The 19452-nt window shown below is 43.6% G+C and overlaps 1 protein-coding gene across 1 annotated transcript; it reads left to right on the forward strand.

Moving 5' to 3' along the window:
- Window positions 1-274: 274 nt before the first annotated feature.
- LOC119389536 (phenylalanine--tRNA ligase beta subunit) lies at window positions 275-18568 on the forward strand. The gene is made up of 15 exons (XM_037656853.2): window positions 275-472; window positions 778-833; window positions 1522-1619; window positions 1706-1762; window positions 2077-2265; window positions 3232-3382; window positions 5521-5629; window positions 6777-6909; window positions 8103-8154; window positions 9110-9171; window positions 9917-10202; window positions 12307-12399; window positions 13408-13525; window positions 15680-15835; window positions 18341-18568. The coding sequence occupies exons 1-15, from the start codon at window positions 415-417 to the stop codon at window positions 18490-18492; spliced, it is 1770 nt and encodes a 589-aa protein (XP_037512781.1). The 5' UTR covers window positions 275-414; the 3' UTR covers window positions 18493-18568.
- Window positions 18569-19452: the final 884 nt, after the last annotated feature.

Consider the following 19452-nt stretch of genomic DNA (forward strand, 5'->3'; position numbering starts at 1 on the left):
TTGTAAAATGCTTATTTCAAAACTCTGCTCAATTCAAAGCTTCCTGTAGAAATTATATAGAGAGCTATGGCTTATTATACTCATTATGCGTGCTTGGCGCTACGTTTAAGTGTTGTATGAACATTATCAAAAATGATCTTTGCTCGTGTAGATTTTCCTCGCATTCGAATCACCGAATGCATCGCGCGCTGCTGAAGATTGTGTCGCCCTCTGTCCAACAATTCTGAAACTTCCCTTCACCACAAGACGTGACAATAACGCCCGTTCTCATTCTACCCAACAAAATAAGCACAGAAATTAAATGTGCAACTGGCACGTTGATTCGCGAAGGCAGGCGAAAGTTGAATTTGTCCGATCGTGTTTCCGTCCGATTTGTTGACGTAGTGCGCCTGCAAGGGATTTTACCACGCCGCAATGCCGACAGTAGGCGTTAAAGCAGCTCTGCTGTTCGAAGCCTTGGGGAGAACATACAGTGAGTGACACATGCCTGCCTGTTTGCCACGCGTGTTGCCCGGCGGATGTTAAAATGCTCACTCTATTTGGTATCTTGCGTCACCTTATTAGATACATGGTATGATTTCGTGCTGTGAGTTTTGGGGATTCACTTTCTCAACTGTAACATACCGCGCGGGGTTCAAACTTCAATGGTTTCGCCCGTACTTGTCATTCATTCAATTCACATAGACACGATCTGGCCTTCGATGCTGCGATGTCAACAGATGTTTCGATGGTCCGCGGATGTTTGCCTTAGTTCTGATGATTTCTTGTTGCGTGCAGCCGAAGAAGAGTTCGCAGACCTGTGTTTCGAGTATGGATTGGAACTGGACGAAGTAGTACGTACCAAGATTGATATTCACGTAGTGCATCCGCGACCTTTTCTTATCGTGCCACACGCAAGGTATATTTAGCATATTCAATGTCCCTCGTAGAACTGCCAGCTGCCAGCGGTGGCTTCGATAGTTGCTTCACCGATGATGCAATCCCGGCCGCAGTGGCCGCAGTTCGATGGAGGCGAAATGCTAGAGGCCCGTGTGCTTAGAAAGGTGCACGATAAAGAACCCCAGGTGGTCGAAATTTCCGGAGCCCTCCACTACGGCCTCTCTCATGGTCGTATCGTAGTTTTGGGATGTAAATCCCAACAGTTGTTAATGGTTGTCTGGACATAACTGTGTCAAAGAAAGTAGGACGGGCAATTTTAAGGGCTTGTGTTTCTTTGCTAGACACAACATTAATTAGAACTAACAGACAACAAACCCAAGAAAAGAACAGGGGATGTTATTTTGTAGTAGTTATGATGTAAATCTGAAGAAAGTAAAGTGAACAAAAAAGATAACTTGCCGCTGCCAGGGAGTTTTCCAACAGTTTTCCTTGCTTCGTTGACTGTTAGTTCAAAGGACGTATAGGCTCACTGCAGCGACTGCGTTCATGTGCCTGCGGCTTTCATTGTAAAAGATTAAAGTGTTAAATACATTCTGTTCTAAAAGAGAAAACTGTTGAATACATTGTGATTTGTTCATACAGACAAGCGAAAAACAGATGCTCTCGAAAGAACAAGGCAGCGGGAAAGCTGAAGGTGCGTCGGAGGAAGTCATCTTCCGTGTTGAAATCCCTGCAAATAGGTGAGTTCCTGAATACTGCGCGCGTATGTTTCATATCTGCTAATTTTGATTTTATTTAATTTATTTTTTTGTACCTTTTTGCACAGGTACGACTTGCTCTGTCTCGAAGGGCTCGCAAGGGCGCTGCTCATATTCAAAGGAAAGTAAGTCAGTGGTGTTATCTTCTTGAAACGTTCATGCTTCGGGCCTTAGCTATCACTGAAGAGACTTGTTTCTGCATAACACTTCTGGTTTTGACACACACTTGCTCTTAACTACTTCCTGCTCATCCTGACATGTTACAGGCAATATTTAGCTGAAATTAGTATAACTGGAGTGTGTAATCATGAACATGCATGTTACTTCTTACTACAACTGTAATCATGGTCATTTGAGAAAGCACATTTGTAAACTAGAGCCAACCCTAGATATTCAGTGTACCGTGTTGTGTTGCAAACGATTGGAGTAATGCTTGCAGGATTGAACCACCCCATTACCGAGCCCTGCATCCAGCGGCAGATGCTCTACATACCCTGCACGTCAAGCCTAGTACTGCGTCAGTGCGGCCGTACGTAGTCGCTGCCATACTGCGAGATGTGACCTTCAACCAGGACCGGTACAACAGCTTCATTGACCTCCAAGACAAGCTGCATCAGAACATTGGCAGGTATGGTCATAGCTCGCACGAGTATTGAGGGCCACCTTTAGTTGTCGTGGTGCGATAGCAATTAACATGGACTATCCAAGTGAACCATCGCCATGAGGTTCCGGGGGTAAAGTTCAAATAGATAACATCGCCACGTGCATTATACATTCTATGTGCGAGTGAAAGTGTGTGAGGACTGCCAATTATCATGGCGCAAGCAGAGAGAAAACATGCCAGCCATCCGCGTCACACAAAAACCGTAAGGAGGGTCCTGGGAGGGTGTCTGCATGGCTCTGGCAGCAAATTGGCGTCGGCAAACCAACATCGTAGCTATGCTTACTGATGTGCCCCATAGCCATTGAGCTTCTCTGTATGAAGTCATCCTTTGCTTCCTAGGTACTGGATATTGATTTCATGAGCACATGCCATTGATAATTGTCTTGCAGTCTGTCGGTGAATGTTCTTCACTACTTACTTGGCATTATCTATTTGTCGCCTGGTGCAAGGCATTTCTACTGTATCCAAAGGTCTTTTAATGGTATTGACAATTCTATAGTGAATTGCTTAAAAGAAGACAGCAGAACAGTGAAAGAGCCTTGTCTAATCAGGTTGTATATGCGGCACGAATAGTGTTGTGCAATCTAGAAATGTATCCCATCACCAGTCGTTCTAGTGATGTATAGTGAATTGTGGACACACATTCACTATACACACATCAATTGTGGACTCGTGAGCTCGTATTTTGTCTCGCAGGATCAGATTCGTCTGTTGCCAACTAGTACTCGTGCTAGTGTTTGGATTTTAGTGTCGCTTGCATTCCTTGGCACAAGCTTGCCAGAAACAAATTCTTCACTCGCCATTCTGGCAGCCTTTCATTCTTCACCATCACTGTGATGCGGCAATATAACTTATGCAGGGTTTTCTAGTGCTGCTGTTAACACTGCTTTGCCCTTCTAAAGCCACGTGCTCACTACACTTATATTGCAGGAGACGTACAATTGTATCCATAGGAACCCACGACCTGGACACTGTCCAGGGACCTTTTGTCTATGATGCACGAAGCCCCAAGGACATTCGCTTTGTGCCACTTAACGACACTGTTGAGCGCTCAGCTGAGGAATTGATGGAACTTTATGCGGTATGTTGGTCCACTTTACGTACTCTTTTGTTGTTTCTGTATTCCAGAGTTAAAGGGACTCTGCAACACCTTTCTGAGTCATTACAGAATTACTTTACCATTGGGTTCCTTTCCATCAGAAATTTCCTGCCGAAAAAATTTTTTGAGTCCATCCAGTACAAATGGAGCTATTGCATGAGGCTAGTGCACTGACAGCTGTGCAGCAGGGGATGGAAAAGGGAGCATGCATTGTTCAGAATTGTTGTGCCTGCATTTGATGGCCTTGAGTATTTTAGGGGCGAAGCTCCTTAAGGCGGCACCCGTTCGTCCCTCGTAGTCGTAGTAGTGCGTAACCAGTCGTAACGCTAGTACCAGATCTTGACCTCCAAGGTGGTGCCGGTGGGAGATTTTTCCTGTGCGTTGTTGAACAGTAAAAAATTCGCAGCGTGCGCGTTAACTAAAAGCCGAATTCTTCTGTCTCTCATTCCCCATTAGCAGCCATTGGCATGTTCCAGTAGGAAACGCTAGTAGAAGTAGAAGTGTAAGTGTTAGCTAAAAGCCGACTTCATCTGTCTCTCATTCCCATTAGCAGCCATTGTTTACCTCCAAGGTAGTGCCTGGTGAGATTTCTCCTGTGCGTGATTAAACAATAAAAATTTTGTTCAAAACGCCGTTGATTGATGAAATAAACCAACGAAAGACGCCAGATGTTTTCTAAAAGCAAAACGAAAGAACGCCAGATGTTTCTAAAGCAAAACGAAAAGACGCCAGCTGCTTAACGAAAGACGCCAGATGTTTTCTAAAGCAATGGTTTTCTAAACAATGAAAATTCACAGCGTACATGTAAAATTAAAGTGAGCTGCAAGTCGTCATAACTCATTGAACCTTTAGTATAAACGCGCCCGATCTCACGTCGGTGATGATGTACTGGGCAGAATTCACGGAAGATTCACGGTTTACCGATGAACCTCCGCAGCTTCGCCCACTCATCATCATTCACTCCGTGGATATGCTGTGATTTTTCTCTTCCTTTCTTTTTTTGAATATACTATTAGCCACTACTTCTAGTTCAGTAGTGCGCAGGTTCAGTAGTGCGCAATACCGGCATGCGGTGACACATCATGGCAGTTGCCTTACCTACACGACTCAATGTCTGACTGATGCACTGTTCGTGAAATCCAGCCAATATTCGTTGCATCCGCTTGCTGCATAGTTGGGACCTCTCACTGCATAGTTGGTGGCAATGTTTCAAAGGGAGAGCAAACAATTATTGGCGGTTTTGGCACAAAATTTGTAAATTTCCTGTTGCATGCAGTACAATAACATTTGGCTCATATGTTCACAGGAGCCTGGACAGCAGATTGGCAGCATTTTCTGACTGTCAAAAAAAGTCTTGGAGGGCCCCTTCAGTTCTGATAAGACAGGATGTTACTGTTGAACTTCAACATAGTAAACATGAACATAAGGAATAAGATGTAATGAAGCAAATCTCAAATCGCCCTGTTATATTTTTTTGTTTACTTTCATCCCCTGCGTGTCACACTTGATGCCTCCTAAGTTTGACTTTCAATGGACCATTTGCAAAAATCTGCAAGACGGCTTTCCTGCAAGGTTGTTTTCCAACCAAAAACTCTCAATCCCCGACTGCTTTTCTCGCTCATTCTGTTTTTGCTTCTCTAACCCCCCCCCTTTTTTTTTCTCACGAACGACGGCTGCCTTGTCCACCTAGCGAAGGCTGAGGGTTCGTACGAGGCGGCCCCACAGTAATAGTTGGGGAAAGAGGTCGTTTTGTTGTACTCGCGTGCCTTCACTGGAATTAGGAGCGGTAAAAGTACAATGAGCGAGAAAACCAGTCTGCGGCGGAGAGTTTTTGGTTGGAAAACAACCTTGCAGTAAAGCCGCCTTGCAGATTTTTGCAAATGGTCCATTGCGTCCACTGCAGATCATCACTTGCAAAGTCGGAGGGTTTAATGTTTACAAAGAGGATTCTTGTCACAGTTTTACAACAGTACAGTACCAGTACGTAGTAGTGATGACCTCTGAAAGATTGTCTTTTCATTGTTTGTTTCTGTTTGAGTGCATGTTCCCGTTTTGATTCGACTGGCACTCTCGCCGTAAAATGATTGGCTCTCTCTCACCTATGGCAATGTTCCTTGCAGAAAGACAGCCACCTTCGGCACTACCTACACATCATCAAAGACAAACCCGTGTATCCAGTCATTGAAGACGCCAATGGCACTGTTCTTTCACTGCCTCCAATTATTAATGGTGAGCTAATAAGGCACTGTGAGTGGGTGCATTGAACATGCATTAAGGTTGGTGTAATGGGTCAATTAATTCATTTTTAGCCGATGTGTACGTCTGTAGGGATGGCCAAATAGTAAATTTGGGGTTCGAAGCGAATTCAAAGCAAAGACTGAGTTAGTCGAATAATTCAGAATCGAATAGTTCTGATGGCATCACATATTATAAAGGACAATGAGCATTATTTTGTGACCCAATTGACTTGCACAATATTTTTAAGAATTGGAACTAGGCATGTGCAAATGTCACTTTTTTGGTTCGAAGTGAAGTGAAAGCAACTTTGAATAGTAGCAAGATTTGAATGGCAGTAGGGTGCCAGTTATAAGCGGTAAAATATATTACGTTTGAAATTTACTACACTTATCGTATATAAGCCTGTATAACAAGCTTTTAAATTTAAAAAATAATTAATTGAGGTGAAGGTGATACGTACATTTAACCTTGAAGTGTGGCTTCGCGGCAGTGCGGATTTCTCCTGGATAGGGGGCTTCACGGCATAGCATTCTCACACCGCAGTGAAACCACCTTTACAGGGGAGTTATATGTGGTCAAATGTACGTCTATTTGTTCATTGCTAATAAATACTTCGACATTTCTGATAACATAATTTTGTGTTGAAGCGAATTCGAGTACCGTAATAAGCGTTCGAATATTCGAAATGCTCGAATATTCGCCCGTGCCTATACATCTGTCTTCTGAACTTTTCTCATCAAGTAAGCTAATTTTATACGGAACCCGATCAGCTTCTCTTCTTCGAGCATGTCATGAATATGATGCAATGGCAGATGTGCTGGCAGTTTTGTTAAGGTCTACTAGATGTCTTTTTTTTCAAAAGATGAAAGCATGAAGTGCTTGAAGCATTTGTATTTGCTAATGTGGGCACATTACTGTACGTGTTCATTAAATCAAACCTTGAAGTTTGTCTTGATTGCGAATTCGTTTCGCGACCTTTTTGGGCTACAGTTCAGCTGGAATATTAGGTACATAATTAGGTTCAGGAATGTTCTGAAGGAATAAGAGATAGTGTTTTTGTTTGCGTCTTGGTGCCCTCTGTACAATGTTCTGCGAATGAACTGCTGCCGGTTTCAAAACGGGGATTTTTTTTTTTCAGGCAACCACTCCAAAATTACATTGTCAACACGTAATGTGCTGATCGAGGTGACAGCTACTGATCTGCACAAGTCTAAAGTTGTTTTGGACACCATGGTCACCATGTTCAGCGAGTACTGCAAAGAGCCTTTCACGTGAGCAGCCTTCTTAACTTTCGCTAGTACAGTACGACAGTCTTGTTAAACAAAACCTGAAGGGGTCAGGAATTATGTTGACTGAGAGAAATGTACAAGGGCACAGCACTCAAGTACAAAACAAACCAAATTGGAGGCAGTTCTGTTTAAGCAGCACTGAAGTGACTTCCATTTGTCAAGAATCTACCGTACTCTGTCACAGTGCTCGGTTGAGTTCTAGCCTGATCTAGGAGCCATGCCACTCGTCCACACTATTGCACTACAAAGACTTAATCGAGGCATTCTGCAAGGTTGTCTTCAACAGGAATGTGATTTACCTTCCATTAGTCACTTCCAAAGCTTTTACTTTTTATGATAACCAGAACACGTGTGCAGGCCTTATAACCCTCCTAAGTTAGCCATATGATATATATACAGATTTTGTATGTTTTTTACAGTTGTATGATTAAGAACGTTCGTATAAACCAGGGCACATTTAAAGGGGTCATGAAGCACCCCTTGAGCTGGTTGAAAAAACACATCCTGTGGAAAGCTGACACGGCTATGAACTGCTCTGCCAAATATTACAGTCGTGCGCGCCGCGTAATGGCCACAAGCGGAGCGCGAAGTTGCCGTTTCCCTAGGCACCCTCTTTTCAAACAGAGGCCGGTTCTCACTCTCGTCGGTGGGCGGGGCGTCTGTCCGTTTACGTCGCAAGAGACATAGCATGCTTATTGGCCGACAGCCGACGTAAATCGAGAGCGGCATTCGGATCAGATGCGCTTCTTGCCGCGGGGTGCCGCCACTTGCCGGTGCCGCACTCCTCAGTACACGGTAGCCGCACTCGCGCAAGCGAATCACAGCGGGAGAGCGATCGCGTTTCATGACGCGCGCTGACGTAACTTCTTTCCCCCATGCCATCCCTCCCTGTCTAGCTTCCAGTGCGCTCGTCGGCACGAGAAAAGAGAGAAAGCGCTGGGAGCGTGTGCCAAACCCCCGTAACTCCGCTGATTCTTGACGGATTCGAGAAATTTTTGCGGCAATCGATTCGGGAGGCAGTACACTCCGATACTGAGGTCATTAGATCATTACTTGGAAAAGTGGTTCATGACCCCTTTAACCGAGTGTTTAGAACTACACCTACTACAAGGAAACAACCATATAAGTTGTTATTAAAAGCATTTCCTGATTTCCTTTACTTGTGGGCTTTGCAGCACAGAAAAGGTGCAAGTTGTCATGCCTGATGGGACGTCGACATTGTATCCTGTAAGTTTCTAGCCATCAGCAAGGTCAACGACCATGCTGCTTTTTTCTTTCTTTCTTCCTGTAATACTACTTTGTCATGAAGGTTATGTTACCTTAATCCAAGTGCATTTTAGTAAAATGTTGTATAGCCGGACTCAAGTGTCTAAATGTCTGCCTTCGTTGTGCTAGTGGGAGGGTGGATATGTAGATGACATACGAAGCTAGTGGCAGTGGAACCATGCCGCATGTATACCTGTGGGATCATGGAGTGTGTGTGTGTAGCGTGACAAACTGGTCAAATGGTTAGGTAGTTTATTGGGGGCCACCGTTGCATTAATGATGATTTGGGTCTGTTTAAGAAATGTGGAAAATTTTACACACTCTACTCCCAGAAGAGCACAGGCGACCTGTAGCAATGAACTGTCTGTGACCAGTGTAGACTATGAATGTCAGGAGATTTCTATTTGATGAAGGTTTAATCTTTTTTCTGATTTTCGGAATTATATGCATGCTACACCTTCTTCCCGTTATAAGTTCGAGCTGGTATTACGTTTGACTGCCTATTGTTTCTTACATTGAAACTTTGAACCCATAAAAACTGGGTCACACAAAGATAGAATTACTACTGCCTATTAAGGCAGCAGTGTGTTTGAAGCTTCTCCTTTGATTCATCCCATTCGATAAATTGCTCGATTTCTTCAGTCTCATTTAGGTCAAAGTTATGGAAGCCAACTGCATGAGGTTTTGTCATATGGATAGATGTAGAAGGTTGGTAACCTGCTTGGCAGCACGGGCACAGTACTCCTATCAGTTCCATAAAACTCCTTCTTCCTTGGGCATGCATGCTACTACTATGTATTCTACCAAAGAAAAAGTGCTTTTATGCGTGTCGCATGTCCATCATCTATAGTGTGAATACGAGGTGATTCCTGCCTCAATTGCCTGCTCGGCTACCATCCCGTTTGCTCGCATGCAGGAGCTGAAATACTGGACACTGGATGTAGAAACCAAGGACATCAATGGGCTTCTTGGACTAAGGTAGGTACAGCATGCAGCTGTTGTATTAGCTTTTGACAGACATGAGTGATGCCTCGGTAGCCACAAGAGAGTAGCCCTTACAATAATTGAGTTACAGTTTTCCCTACCTACTTGTCAACCCATGGCTTGCTGTGAACCGTACGCATGCGGTTTGAATAGCTAGGTGCAAACAACGCGCTGCTGCTGGCTCTTGTTGAATATCGCAAAGAATACTTGTAGGCAGAGAATACACCAATGAAAACACCACTTCATTATAGTGGTCATGTGCATCAACTTGTGGAGACGTGTGCAAATTATTTCTTAGTGCAAGCACTTGCAGTTTATTATTTAGATTTTGATTACCTGAACCACCTGAAGCAGGCCAGTGAATACCTGAGAATGTCATTAGCAATGCTTTAGGTTGAGTAACTAGTGATCACTTTGTTTAACCGGCAGGCGGCAAAACATGGTTTTTGCACATTTCAGCTTCACATGCTCTTCCAGCCTAAAGCACTATTGTCTTAATAATGTCAAGACATTACTGTCCTGTGAATGGAATAACTTTGCTTTATATGAGCTAATGATACTTCAGTTTATTTACTTGCACAATTCTGCCACAGGTTCACAAAGAGCCATAGCTTGCCTGAAATCAAGATATCCAGGAATTTATTGAATGTGTTGACTTTGTTTGCATCATACATAATGATGCCAATTGTGTGCTTTGTAGTTCTTGAACTTGTGTCCACTATTACATTGCTATTTATAGCCAGAGCGAGCAGCAGCTGTGCGACCTGTTGGGCCGGATGAGCCTGAAGACCACAGTGGCAGAAGGAGAGAAGCTGCATGTGGAAGTGCCCCCAACCCGTCACGACGTGCTTCACGCAGCCGATGTTTACGAAGATGTAGCCGTCTCATACGGCTACGACAACCTGCCTCGCGAAATGCCGCCCACTTGCACCGTCGGGCAGCAGCTGCCCATCAACAAGCTCACCGAACAGCTGCGAATGGAGATGGCACATGCAGGATTCACCGAGGCATTGACTTTTGCTTTGGTGAGAAAATTTTTATCTTTCTTGGTGGCCACAGGTTAACTGGTGATGACATTGTACATTTTTTCCTCTACATTAACTGTTCTTACTTTTTTCACATACAAAATGTTAAAATCTTTGTTGTATTATTTTTCTACATATGAAGGGATACTGACACCAATTTTCAAATGTGAGTTTACTCTGCCATACAAATCTCCGGTATACAGAGATGGCTCTGCACAAGTGTGAAGTGCAGTAAACGCTAATAAGATATTTTATTTTGACATTAAAGTCGATTTTTGCATGGTGCACCTACTGATATTTACAATATCGTGCTGTCAGGCTACAGTATCAATTCTGGTGACTTCATGCACTAGTATGGCGAGTTGTGATGACGTCAAGTACCAAAACATTCAAAATGGCAGATTGTGTGTCACCAACGGAGCCACGGAGTGGAGCGGCCGTGGAAACATCGCGATATCTTGCACGTGACGAGAAACTAATACAGTTGAACCCGGGTATATCGATCTCGCCAAAAAACGTTTATTAGTTCGATATATGGCATAATTCGATATAGGCCCGCTATAGGATTTGACACAAAGGCACATAACAATAAGAAAAGTACTTTATTAATATGGTGGCTTACTTGCGTGCCCTACTTTGGAACAAAATAGTCCTGGATTTTCTTCTGTGTCAACGACTTCACTGCCTGCGACAGCACGCACGCCTCCACGTTGTCCAACGAGTCGGAGCAGCTGAGGCCGCAACCTTCCACATTCACGCAATAGCGCCGGACCAACGCAAGTGCACTAATCACTTCGGAGGATGTAGGCAATGGGCCATCGTCAATTTCCTTATTGCTGTCACTTTGGCTCGTGGTCGGCACGACGTCTGCAACGTAGTCCTCATCTCGTAGCTGACCCATGATGGCGACATCATCGTCCGCACTGATGAACTCGTCGAATGTCGATCCGTCGATAGCTCCCGGGAACTCTGCCAGCTCGCTCCAAACTTTGGTGGAAACACCTGCGGTGTCTTCAGTGCTGTCATCGGAATTTGGGGTGTCATCACCAGGCATGCGGAAGCCGGCATGCCTAAAGCAGTTCTGGATTGTCTCCTTCGTGACATCTGCCCACGAGTTACTCAACATAGAAAGAGCTCCGAGCAAGTCACAAGCCATGACGACAGCGCGCCAATAAAGTTCACAGAGCACCAACAGGCAACACCACCAGCACGGACCACGCTGGATGAGGACTCGAGGAAAACAGGCAGCAGCAGGCACACAAGCATAAAGAAAGAAAAAATGGCGCTCACTTCTACCGCCTCCGCGTTTCGGAGAAAGCACGACGGCCTCTGATTGGCTGTAAGCGCTGCGAGCGGGCCAGGATCATTTCTTGCAGGGGGGTGTTCGCCCATGCACAACCAGGTCTAAACCACTTTTTCTAGGGTGGCGCCGGCAGTTTTCCCCGCCACCGCGAGGGAAAGCCAACTTGCTGGGGCACTTTTGAGGCACATGGAGTTTGATATATCGGTTGTCGTTGCGATTTTCGTTTGATGTAACAGTAACTTTTGCTATATATTCTCAATGTAAATTTACCGTGTTTAGAAATTGTTCGATATATGGGATAATTTGATATAAACGGGTTCGATATAGTAGGGCTCGACTGTACCGTGTTTTGACGTCAGGGTACACTAGAAACCGAAAATACCTTTTAAAAACATGCCATAATAACTTTGTCATGGTGTAATCACTCTTATCAGCACATTTTTTAGGCTCTTGAGGGCTTGGCCTTTCATTTGACACAAAACAAAACAACTGAAAATTTTCATGTCAATACCGCTTTAAGTGCTCCTATTTCCCTTACACATTTTTAATCTGCAGTGGCTATTTTTGTATGATTGATTACTTATGATCAATCATTTCAAGTTCTCGTTATTTTTTCTTTGGGCCACTCTTGTAAAAGTACACTCCCCTGTCCTGCTTTCACATTTTTTTATTTTAAATTTTTGGAGGCTTCATCAATTGCTTACACATCATGAGGAGCTCTGCGGCATTACAATAATGTATTTTTGTGCTTTATTATATAATTTATGGTAAAGCATTGTAGCACATGTGACCTGTTTACAGTGCTCAGAGCAGGACATTGCTGAGAAGATTCGCAAGCCCGACGGCAGCAAAAATGCTGTGCACATCTCGAACCCAAAGACACTCGAATTCCAGGTTGGTAGCTGTTGTTCTTCCTACCGCAAGACCTTGATGTTCAATATATTCTGCTGCTATAGTAGGGCTTTTGAATGGCATAACTCTGCCTATTCTCCTCTCCCATTTCCATTTTGTTTTATCTTTGTGCTTCCTTACCCAATATATCTACATTGTTACGTCCCCTGGAGCCAAGAGGGATCTTCAAAATTGCAGAAGTGGAGGTTCTATGGCTTATTACAGCAGAAGTAAAGTCGGCACATGTCCCACTTCATCCCAGGAAGGAGTCTCTTGAGTCTGATACCACTCGCAAATCAAGTGTTTTTGCTCTGTTAATATAAATGCAAAGCTAAATATAAGATAGATGCTGAGTTTTCCCACTAAAAGTAACAATTCTATTGTAATATTGATGCGGTCTCCACTAGAACTTGCTAATATGGTTAGGCTTCATTCTGGCTAAAAGCAGTAACACAAAAGGTGCAAGTCGAGCAGTATATGTATTTCAAAATTGTCCACCTTCAAAATTGCAGGCGGTGTGAGGACAGAGCTTTATTTTTTTTGCAATGAACTAATGTTTTATTGTAACATGACAGCGATTACTTCACTTTTGGAACCTGTTTCCACTTCAGCAGTTTTTCTTATTGCTCCTTGCTTAGGGCATTTAGTGCCATTATTCAATAGGGCTGCATTGATGATTACATGTGCAATAACTTCTGCACATATGGCCACAATTGAGCAAATTCAGTCGAACCTGGATAAATCAAATCTGAAGGGGATTACAGAAGAGTTCTATATATACGCAATTTGGTATATAAAATATTTTACATATCGAAAGTATAATCAAGGGGGTATTACAACTGTTCAATATACACAATAATTCGTTATATCATATGTGGTTTCGATACACATATGTGTATTTGACTGTACTTACAATTGTTGACGCTGCATGATAGCCTTGGAGTAGTTTCTCTAAGTTGTGATTTTCTTTCTGTCTGTGTTAAAAATTCAATTTGCTTCACCTTGACACAGGTGGCTAGAACTACGCTGCTTCCAGGACTATTGAAAACACTGAATGCGAACAAGAAAATGCCTCTGCCCCTCAAGCTGTTTGAAATCTCAGACGTTGTCTTAAAGGACGACAATGATGGTAATGCTTTTTATATTACAGTAGTACATAGCTGTGCGTTAGCTACATTTATCGTTGTCATGCACTACATGTTGCACTGAAGTGTACTGTGCAATGCTCAGTGCAAGACAATTTTGAACGGAGAGTAACTAGCCCTGTTTATTTCATTTTTGGACGTTAGCTGTGTTGTTCTGTGCCTGGTTTCACATGCATGGTGCCTCAGTAGTAGGCACCTGCCAAATCGTACTAATGTGGCACTGCGTCAGTATGAACTAGCAGGACTACACTGCTACTATTCGGGTGCACTTTCATCAGTGCAGCTCCTCCACACATCACTGTGATGTATCAAACCATTGAACCTAATGTCTTCACATCTTTCTTTGTTGTGGGCTATGAATACCTTAGCACCATTTGCCCCTTCTTAGAAGAAATAAGGGCAGCTTAATTCTAAGCACCTGACCATCATTCAACAGTCTGAAATTTGGAGCAACAAGAGCACTTTAACTTAGGTAAATATGGCATTTACATCAACTGTAATGCCTCCACTGGAAGGAATAATGTATGTTCTTAAAGGGGCCCTGCAACACTTTTCCAAGTAGCCATGGAATGGCTTCAATAAAGGAGCTTATTTCCTCATGAATCGACAACCGCAAATGTTTTTTAGAATCTGTCCAGTTCCAGTACGAGCGGAGTTATAAAGATTTGTTGCATGCTGTAATTGCTTTCTCTCTTCTCTCGTCCTGATGGAAGCACTGAAAGCTAAGCTGGGAGTGGTGGCATGGGGGAAGAAGGTACGTCACACGAGCCTCGTGACCTTGAGCACTTTTTTCTTTTTTTTTTTCTTCGAACACGCAGCGTACTTCCAGTGTGATCGCGCGCATGCACAGGCAAGTGACGGCCTCCCACGACGGCTGCAGTAACTACTGAGCACGCCATGTTCAAATCAGCCAATGGCGTGGCCAATGGCAGTGACGCCGTAAGCATCATTTTTGTCGAGAGAAGAGGAAGCGCTTTTTAGCTGACTGAGAACTTATTGTAAATCCCAGGCCAGGTGCTGCGCTATGATGTTTGGCTCGCGTGTTTCAGGAGCCTCGACTACCAATCGGCAGCATTTTCTGACCACGCTAAAAAAGTGTTGCAGGGCCCCTTTAAGCTTGTGGAAATGCACGTACTATCGTGAGCATTATTACAGGGAACAAGCTAGCATGTGGCGAATAGCCTCAAACCCTGATTCAACCAATACTCGGATGGCGCTGTCGAAAGCACAGTGGAAAGGGCAACGCTTTTCCGCGAACTGTTGTCTCTCCCACCCAGCGACTGTCATAAACGACACGCGAAATATATATGACAATGATAACAGCTTGATATTGTTGCACCTGTTGTAGCACTCAATCGTAGCAAAGAGCAGTACCGTTTTTTTTTAATCAGAATTTGCTGTACTTTGATTTTATATGTTACATGCACAAGCGAATGGAAAGTTACATTGTATAGCGGGTTAAAGGGGTGGTGCCACCATGTTTGTGGCTTGCGCGTTCTTTGCTGTAAGCGTTTCCTATAACTCCAGGAACAACGATGCACGCACCAATATTCATGTATTCTCGCTAAATAATTTAATATCGCCTTTTGATGTGGACAACTTTCGGTTTCGGTTTCTGGGCGCCGAGGTTGGGCAGTGACATAGAAGTGTAGGAGGCGTGGTCACGTGACCACACAAGGCTGTGACGCACTTAGCCAGAAAACGATCGAAACTCGGCGAGTGATGTAGCAACCGATGCTTTGCCGGTACTATAGTGAACTAGAATAATATTCTAGTTCCCTGCAGCCGGTACGTACGTTGCGGAGGTGGCGGAGGTCCGCAGGTCACTCACGTCACTACAGCAGATCTGGTGTGACGTCACTACAACTTTTGTTGTCCATCCTACAGATCTACGTCAGTGTTGGCGCGCTGGCGATGGGTTTTGATCGGGGAGAATGGGCATTTAGGTACACTTTGGAAGTGAATTAAAATATATTCTAAACGTTTGCTGTGTCCAACCCTTCGTGTGGAGTGTCCTTGCATACAGAGGAAACCCACAACAGGCTTGTTATAGCCTCGAAATTTGATGGCACCACCCCTTTAATGTGAGAAAGCTGCATGCTACTTTCTTCTCATAACCTCTTCAATACTTCTTCCAGAAATTGGAGCTGTGAACCAGCGCCGCCTGTGTGCCTTGTACTGTGGCAAGACGACGGGTTTCGAGATCGTGCATGGCCTTCTTGATCGCACGATGCAGTTATTGAGTGTTCCCTTTGGCGATGGGCCTGAACAGTACCACCTAAAGCCCATTGAGGGTGAGTTGCACTTTCCACATTGTCTCTTCCACAAGCTCTCATCTAGTGGCTCTCAACTATGTTGAACTCAACATACCCATTATCAGATCCCCAAAGCGAAGGAGCATCGGTCTTCATCGGCACTGGGCAGGAACACTAAGCAAGAAAGCCAAATTTTCATGGCATTCTGATTACAGCAGGTGGACCCACTCAGCGAGGGTGTTAAGATATCTGCTGCAGACACCCCTTCCCTCAAAGTCTCCCTCACCAAATTTTAGCATTGCAAACAGACATGCAGAGTCACTAGATCACACAGTGGTGTTCCTGCCTGTGAAGTGGTACACTATAATGCTTGTAAACTAATGCCCAATGACTGAAGAGAACTACCTGTTTGAATACATACTGACACTGAATTTCCCATGACCGCTGCCCTACTGCCTACCCTACGTGGTGAGGCATAAGCAGCGCTCCTTCATTAGGAGCTGGCAACCAAATTTGTAATTGAGTGTGTAGTCTATGAAATACTCGAATGGCGTTTTCACTGGTCAGTCTGGAGCAGGATGTCTCATTCTGTGGTGGTTCATTCTTTTCTCATTGCTTGATCTGAAGTGGGTTCGTGCTTTCTACTGGTTGCTTGAGATCAGCCCGCTCACTAGGTTGTTCCTACTTGCTTCATTGCTGAGAACTGGATTCAGGCAGAAGTAGGATGAAAGAAGGAGGTACCAGTGCGAACAAGACAACCAGAAGAGGAATGACATGTACACACAAGCACCATTTCTCTTGTGGGTGTCTGTTCGTGCTTGTAGCACTTCCTTGTTCCATGGTGAACCAAGTCGCCCAAAAAGAAGTACCATATTTGCATGATTCTAGCTCGCCCCCGACTGTGACACATAGGTAATGTGGCATTAGGAAAATTGTAAAGAATAAGTTGATGCCGATTTCGATCTTGAGCACGATTACAACGCGCTCACAAATTGAGGCCTACATTTAGCAAAAAAGAATTGCTTTTTGGAATTGTGCAAATGTGATATTGAGGAAGTAGGATCAAAGGCACACATCCTTTCCACGTTTATGTAACAAGATGGTGACATTTAGCAAAAAAGAATTGCTTGTTGGAATTGTGCAAATGTGATATTGAGGAAGTAGGATCAAAGGCACACATCCTTTCCACGTTTGTGTAACAAGATGGTGACATTTAGCAAAAAAGAATTGCTTGTTGGAATTGTGCAAATGTGATATTGAGGAAGTAGGATCAAAGGCACACATCCTTTCCACGTTTATGTAACAAGATGGTGACATTTATCAAAAAAGAATTGCTTGTAGGAATTGTGCAAATGTGGTATTGAGGAAGTAGGATCAAAGGCACACATCCTTTCCACGTTTATGTAACAAGATGGTGACTTTGGTGGCAATTGGAAGTAAAACAGAGCGTGAGTTCGCTGCAGGTTTTGCTATGTGTGTTGCAACAACTCCCAGTGTGGTTCCCTGCTGAGCAGATTAGCACTTCACAATGACCTATCTGGATTGACGAAATCTGAGTGCTTGCTCCTACTGTGATCACTTTGCATTTGTCATTTGTAAAACACTCGTTAGTTTAGCAAACATGCAACATTTTGAAAACTAATAATATCTCATCAACGAAAGTCGGAATGGGTGACAACCTGAATAGGGACAGCTTTCATGACTTCACATGCTCAGATGCCATAAGAAAACTTAAGCAGGACACTGTATGACATCCTTCATTTCTTCGAATAGCCATTATGGATTGCTTATAAAAAAGAAGGTGTCAGTGGTGTAGGTAAATGCGAATATCTAACCAGTTTAGAAAAACTCATTTGAAACTGTACTTTATTTAGTGGTCGATATAATGTTTAAGATCTAGTGAGATTATAGACAGTCTGAATAAACAAAAGTGCAGGAAATGATCGAGGTTTTTTTTTTTTTTTGTGATATGCGACCTACCATATTTATTCGAATCTAAGCCGATGTATTTTAAAAAAAAACGATGTGCGAAAGTGGCGGGTCGGCTTAGATTCTAGTACAATGATAAAGTTTTTTCTTTTTTCTGGACTTGCGAATTTCGGGGGTCAGCTTACAATCGGGGCCGGCCTAGATTCGAGCAAATACGGTAATGAAACCAAACAGACAATGAAGCTATAAGGAAAATGTAGTAATTATGACATAAATGGAAGGGAATTGAAGTGGATAAAAAATCAGCTTGCTGCAGGTAGGGACTGAACCTACAACCTTCCGATAATGCGTCCGATGCTCTACCAGTTGATGCTCCACCAAGGATTTCATTGAGTGGCAAAATATTTTAACTGTGTACTTGACATGTGTTTTCACGTCTGGCAGTACAATGATTCTATGCCGTTACTTTGTGGAATTGCGACTGCCTGCTTTGCTTCGTTTTCTCAGATTTCTCCCATATTTTTTTGTATATTTACCATGACTGCCACAAGGTGGATAGTTGAGCTATTGTCAAAAATGTTTGTGTTCTTTTATATTTCGAAACTTGCTTTTCAGATTCCACCTTCTTCCCTGGCCGATGTGCTGAAGTCGTAGTCCGAGGCAAAGCTGTGGGAACTATCGGCGTTCTGCATCCCGAAGTGATAGCAGCATTCGACCTCAGTCTTCCGTGTTCTATCGTAGAAATCAACATCGAGCCATTTGTCTAGATGCTCATCGCAAGTGACCTTTGACTTTTTCTTGGTGCAAGAATTTCTTATGGGAACATAAAGATACTCTTCGTAAGTGCGACGTAACTTAATCTGCGTGATTCAGGCTATGTCTGAGCAGCATGCTTTTTTTTTAACTGTGAGCATTGTATTATCTTTGAGCCATTTCCACGAATGCACATCCTTTAAGTAAGGTCACTTACCTACTTTTTGGTATCACGATTGCTACAGCTGTGCTTTGTTCAGGTCAGAAAAAAAGAAAAGAACGACAAGAGACGAAAGAATCAATTCCATGTTAAATAAATGCTTTGTTGGCTAAAAGCTTGTGTATGTTTGCCAAAGCACTATGCACATTTCTTTTGAAGTAATGTGAGCTCAAGAGGAAAGCCATGAGCACAGTCCGGAAAGTATGCCTCTTGTAGATGTCTGTGGCTCATAACTTGCATAGCATAGTGATGTCATCGGTGTGGTTGAAAAGCATTACGAATGGCTGTAAGCTATGCTGCCTTTACAGGGCCAAATGCAAGCTAAGTGCGGGCAGGATGTTTTTCTTTCAGCATGACCATTAGTAGGACAGTTGCCCTAATATATCCCAGTGACATATTTTTTGGCGATGCCTGATAATTCAGACCTCTTTGCGGAACGGCCACGTAGCCTACAGAGCCAGTGATATGTATGTCTAAAAGTTTGGACTGTGATACCCTTTGCTGTCATTTTTCAGACTTCTTGCCATGATTCGAGATCCAAAGTGGCATCTATGAAAGGTGCCTTACTTATTGTGTTGACATCCTGAACCAGCTCTCTTGCACACCTATCCTCTTGTACTCCTAGCTGTTTCTAAAAGCCGGCTTCACTGCAATGCAGAAGTGCTATGTGGTGAAGTGTAAAAGTGATGGAAAAGGGCCACTGTCTGAAGACATTGTATGTGTTCCTCAACCATACAACATGCACCTGCCATCT

The sequence above is a fragment of the Rhipicephalus sanguineus genome, chromosome 4 (genome assembly GCF_013339695.2).
Source record: "Rhipicephalus sanguineus isolate Rsan-2018 chromosome 4, BIME_Rsan_1.4, whole genome shotgun sequence".
In the NCBI taxonomy this organism is placed as follows: Eukaryota; Metazoa; Arthropoda; class Arachnida; order Ixodida; family Ixodidae; genus Rhipicephalus; species Rhipicephalus sanguineus.

What these genes read in the sequence shown, in the direction of transcription:
- LOC119389536 (XM_037656853.2), top strand. Translation starts at nt 415, where the DNA reads ATGCCGACAGTAGGCGTTAAAGCAGCTCTGCTGTTCGAAGCCTTGGGG. An exon ending in AGCCTTGGGGAGAACATACA is followed by an intron (nt 473 to 777) that starts GTGAGTGACACA and finishes TGTTGCGTGCAG; the next exon opens with CCGAAGAAGAGTTCGCAGAC. An exon ending in AATGGGCTTCTTGGACTAAG is followed by an intron (nt 9,172 to 9,916) that starts GTAGGTACAGCA and finishes TGCTATTTATAG; the next exon opens with CCAGAGCGAGCAGCAGCTGT.